At 50.4% G+C, this 5,328-nt stretch overlaps 1 protein-coding gene across 1 annotated transcript in view; it reads right to left on the reverse strand.

Moving 5' to 3' along the window:
• Nucleotides 1-669: 669 nt before the first annotated feature.
• Nucleotides 670-5,328, reverse strand: part of TGFBI (transforming growth factor beta induced) — a gene marked incomplete at both ends in the record, with an annotated part of 28,246 nt that continues 23,587 nt past the window's right edge. Inside the window, 4 exon segments of the mRNA XM_006166906.2 lie at nt 670-815; nt 1,628-1,765; nt 2,557-2,765; nt 4,662-4,807. Coding sequence (XP_006166968.2) covers nt 670-815; nt 1,628-1,765; nt 2,557-2,765; nt 4,662-4,807 — 639 coding nt within the window.

Genomic DNA, 5,328 nt, shown 5'->3' on the forward strand with positions numbered 1-5,328 from the left:
AGGGAGCTTCTCTTCACACAAGCTAAGAAAGATTCAAAACTTTCATCCTTCCTCTCATGTGTTCATCCTTCTGAGTTCTAGACAGACTTACTGCTCAACAATCCAAGCCAGACAAGTGGATGGTTTGCTCTCAAAGCCTGCAGAAAAGGGGATGAGGATCTTACAAGATCTCATTTTGATATCATGTGAGTTGATTATCCATTCGCTAAAATGCTTGGGAAGAGAAGTGTTTTAGATTTCAATATTTTTTTTTGATTTTGGCATATTTGCATATACAGTGAGGTATCTTGGGAATGGGACCCAACTTTAAATATGAAATTCATTGTTTTGTATACACCTTACACAGATAGCCTGAAGGGAATTTTATAAACTATTTTGGTATTGTAACATTCTGTTAGCTGTCACACGAGGTTAGATTTAGGATAGTTTACTTGTAGCATCAAACTGGTGATCAAAAAGTTTCAAACTTTGGAGCATTTAGGATTTTGGGAGTAGGGATACTCAACCTGTACATATTATACTTTCAAGAAATTCTTTCCTTCCTTCCTTATTAGAATCCACTTCTCACATAACCTCCTGCTCATTGAGAACATTAAAAAAATACTAGTACAACTTCCATTTCTTAGCGCTGAACAGAACAAGGATTGTGGTTTAGAACTCAGAACTTACATTACGATAAACAAAAACTCTCAGTTTTTTGCCACCCAGAGTGTCCAGAGTCTGTCCATGGTACAGATACTTGGAGGCCAGCTGGTCTTTAATTATATGGTTCAGAAGCAAATTCTTCATCTTGGCATCGATGCGAGGGGTTCCATCTGTAAGGGAAGGTACGGTTAGTTCCAGAGAGACATGATCCTGAAATGAAAAGAAGGATGAGAGATGAATACAGGGAAAAGCTCATCCCTCCTGGAGTTTGAAAATACAGATTGCAAAATCAAATGAGGCTTCCAATATTCTTTAACATCTGGCAATTTCTGTGAAAAAAAAAAAAAAAAAAGCAATAAATGTCCAGATAATGAGGGTGGTTGGAGTTTTGCCCCAAGAAGGAAGAGCAAGTATGCACAGAACTTGGCCCCCTCTCTCCTTTTCTTGCGGATCCTCACTCCGACCTCCTGACTAAACACTGGCAGTTGAATTTGCAAATAAAAGACAAGTGAGGGGCCAGACGGTAAAACATGATGCTTTGCAATGCCACCCCACCCAGGAAGGTCCAGAGACCTCCCTGAATATACTGGGCACTAGGTGCCCACAATCTGGGGCTGGCAGAGGCTGAGGGTGGATATGGCATCAAGGCCCTGTTGGAGGTACTCTCTTCCTTTCTCACTTTTTCTCTCTCCCTCTTGCTCATGGAAGAAATAAACTTAAAAATCCAAAGGCACGAGAATGCTGTGCTCTCCAGACAGATGCAACGTGAGTTTGGAGCAGCGGATCCCTGATGTCAGGGCTCTGCCAAGTGAAACAATAGAGCGTCCGAAGTTCCTGCTGGTCACATCTGCTTTCGGTTGAGCTGGGTGGAAGTTCTACCGTTCCACCGGGTGCTGTAAACCAGCGAGAGAGCTGCGGAGGTGATGGGAGTGGGACAGCTGTCCCCAGAGACAAACGGACAAATATGCTTTCCCTGGGTTACCTTTGAATACAGAATTCAGGGGTGCCAGGAGGGTCAGCTGCTCGTTTCCGGAGAGATGAGTGCCGAGGCCAGCTTGTCTAAAAAGGTCAATGGTTGTAGAAACGTCAGACCCTTCAGCCAACTCAAATAGTGTCTTGGCTATGAGGAAGGAGAAAGTGGGTTCAAAAGTTAAAGTGTTGTTTTCATTTATCGTTCATCCACCCCAGAGCATGACATACAACAGCAGGCATGTCATCTCGTGAGTCAACAGCCCCTCTAAACACTGCAGGGCCCAGCAGGTTTGTGTCATCAGGGGAACGGTTACCCGGAAAAGCTAACTAGCTGGGGAAGCGAGAGGAGCATCAGTTGGGCAGAAGTCGGCTTCTGTCCTGGGCCCAGGGGCAGGCTGGTCAGGACACCAATGCGGGCGAGGCAGGCAGCACTGTCTGCCTTATGGCTTCTACAGAGCAGAGATGGCCAGTGACCACACCCACAGAAAGAGTTTGGACTTTTTCCTGTGAGGCTCCGTCCTCCCTGGAATTCCAGAATGGGGCCAGGAGCTAAATGCGGCATGAGCCAAAGTCCACTCAGTCATCCTCCCTGGTCAGTGCCCTGGGCATGCCTGGCACTACTGAGAAAGCAAATGCTTTAAGGTCAGCACATGGGCCCCCTGTCCCCAACCACAGCAGTTGGGTTTCCTGAAATGTTTCTGTGACCGTGCTTCTCCCCCAAGACACCTTCAATGGCTCTCCATGGCCTCCCAGATCATATCTGGACCCCCATGCCTGAAGTGCAAGACTCCTCACAATCTTGCCACAACCTGCTGGCTTGCACCGAGAGACTCTGAGCCAGGGAAGTGGCCCCAGTGATCCCTGAATCTCCCCGCCACCAGGGTGAGGGGACAGGGGGTCAGGTGGGAGTGAACCCCCCACCCCCAAGGCCTGACTTACCTGAGTCCGGGATGAGCAGCTCATCAATGTAGTGGATCACGCCGTTGGTGGCCAGGATGTCTTTATTGGAGATGATTGCCTTCCCGTCGATGGTAAGCATGTCCCCGCTACAGCCCACCTCCAGGGTCGTGCCCTCCAGGGTCTCCACAGACATCCCTGCCACAATGGCTTCAGCACACATGGCTGACTTCAGTATGTGATTGTTCCGTCTGGGGGGCAGAACAGGACACAGGACACAGGTCAGGCCAGAGCCTGCTCCAGGCTAACCCAGGGGGCCCAGCTTGCAGCCTGCCCTCAGCTGTGAGGACTCCGTTCTCTCAGAGAAGAACCTCAGACAAAGCTGGGCTACCGCAGGGTCCAGACCCTTCTCCCTCCTGCCCTGCCCTCTGAAATTAACCGAAGTTCTGCAGTCAGTCTGCCTAAGTGATTCCAGAGCCACTGTCAGCTGTAGGACCTTCAGCATGTCACTTAGCCTCCCACAGTCTGAACCTCTCATTGGCCAAGTGCAGTTAAGAACAGCGTTGGTGTCCACACAGGGGTAGGATGCCACGGAGTTCGAAGCTATAGCACTCAGCACAGGGCCTGGCAGCAGAGTCAGTGCTCAAAGAATGTTCGTGAGACCTGTACTTCAGGGTGATTTCGCCTATTAAAACTTGAACTTCAGAGGAGAAAGGAACAATTCAAATGAGGCTAACTGATCTTCATAAAACTGTAAAATGTGGTAGGAAAAGATGAAAACTGTAGCAAATGACAATTTTAAACATTCGTTCATTTTATTGGTTCAGGTTGCTTTTCATTTTACCCAAGGGGGTATTAGCTGCCAGGATCTGTCTTAGGGGCCGGGAATGGGGATCAATAAGGCATGGCCTTGGCCATCCCATTTACCACACCCATAAATAATGGATATAGGGCTGGTTCCGTGGCCTGGTGGTTAAGGTAGCTGGAACCCACATGGTCAATTCTGTGATTCAAGTCCTGGACCTGGTAGCTTGAAAAACATGCCCAATATGTGTGCATGTGTGACCGGGATCCCCGCAGGAGGGAGGGGTGAAGGCATTGCAGTGTGACCAATGGGTGTGCTTTCTCCTTCTCTCCCTGTCTCTCTTTGGCGAGTGCACATACCCTCTGGCAAAATTTACAAAAACAGAATAGACTCATCTATTTGTTTGTCCAAGTGCAACATTAAAAGGCAGAGCAGGGACTGGGGGCCCGAGGATGGCTCCTAACCCAGTCATGGCTTTCACTGGGGTCCATCCCCTCCGACTGCCCAGCCAGGCTGGATAGAGGGAGCTGGACTGGTCATAGAGGGTGTGGCTCCGGCTGCTCCAGGCTGAGCAGGTTCCTGGGCTGCTGCTCACCAGCAGCCTAGTATCTTGCATTCTCTTCACAGAGGCAAGTCATCTGCCCTGAGTGTGGGAACCAAAACTGCGCTGTCATGGACTGGAGGAAGCTGAGGCCCTGCAGAGGCTCGGGCCATGGGCTGCGGGCGGCCTTGAGAGCCAGTGTGGACCAGCTTCAGCTGGAGGGGAAGCAAAAGGACCCAACAGAGAGAGAAAGAAACCAGGCCTTTGGGGGTTTTCTTCCTAGAGAAGGAAGCTGAAGCCCAAGCTTGGGTAGAGGTGATCTGCCAGGACCAATCAGAGGGTGACCGGGGCCAGATTAGAAGCTGGCTTTCAAATGGGGCTCACCAAAGAGGGTGGCTGTGTGCCAGTCTGCAAACCTGCCAGTAACAACAGGAGACTGAGGACGGTGGGCCCAGGACCTTCTCTTCAAGTCTAGTAGCTACAGCACCAGGCAGAGGGCCCTGGCTTCAAGTAGACTGTTTACTGACTAGGCAAAGACAGATTCGCAAAAGGGAAAAAAAATTGGGGCTTTTTTTTCAGCTTACAGTAAAGAGTTCTGCTCTCTATGAAGATAAAAATATGCTCTGTACAAAACATATTTCAGTGGAGAGCCTAGCTCTAAAAACATGCTGAGAAGCATCTAAGTCTCACCTCCTCCAGGAAGCCTTTGGGACCCTGAGACTGTGCCTTGACCCCTGGGGACTAGAATAGGTCCTGGGCTCAGCCTGGCTACACTGAGGCTGCAGCAGCAGCTGAGAGTGCTCACCTCGCAGGGCCTCTGGGTCGCCCAGGATCCGGTTCAAGGTCTCAGCAGGGATCTTCTCAAAGGCCTCATTGGTCGGGGCCAAGAGCGTGAACTGGCCGTCACCCTCGAGCAGGGTGTTGAGCCCCGCTGCAGCCACGGCAGCCTGTGGGGATGGGAGAGGATGGAGCGCTCTCTGAGGCTCGGGCTTCTCTGTAGCAAATGCACACACAGCCTTGCCAGTGTCCCCTTGAGAGCTCAAGGCTCTTGCAGAAGCCCAGGATGAAACAAGGTGAAGCAAAGCTCAGCTCCTACCAGGGCCGCCGGCGGGGTGGGGGTGGCTGCACTCAGACTGAGCTCTGGGAGCTCAGCCATGTTTTTTGGCATAGAAGGCCGTGGTCCTTTCAGCCTCTGACCTTTGATTCTGCCCTTCCCTCTACCTGTCTCTTTCTTTACTTCTCTGTCCCTCTCTTTTCTGTGACTAAAATGGCACTTCTCTGAAAGCTCAACCTTGCGTGCCCCACTCCCTGCAGGCCCAGCTTAACTTGAGTCTGTCCACTGCTCTCCACCCTCACTTCTTTTTTTTTTTTTGAAAATTTTTTTGAGAGGTTTTTGCTATAGGGCGCATGTGCTCGCCCGAAAGACAGAGAGAGACAGAGAGACAGAAAGTGAGAAATCCCCCCCCCC

Source organism: Tupaia chinensis, unplaced genomic scaffold (genome assembly GCF_000334495.1).
Source record: "Tupaia chinensis unplaced genomic scaffold, TupChi_1.0 Scaffold144346_1, whole genome shotgun sequence".
Classification (NCBI taxonomy): Eukaryota; Metazoa; Chordata; class Mammalia; order Scandentia; family Tupaiidae; genus Tupaia; species Tupaia belangeri.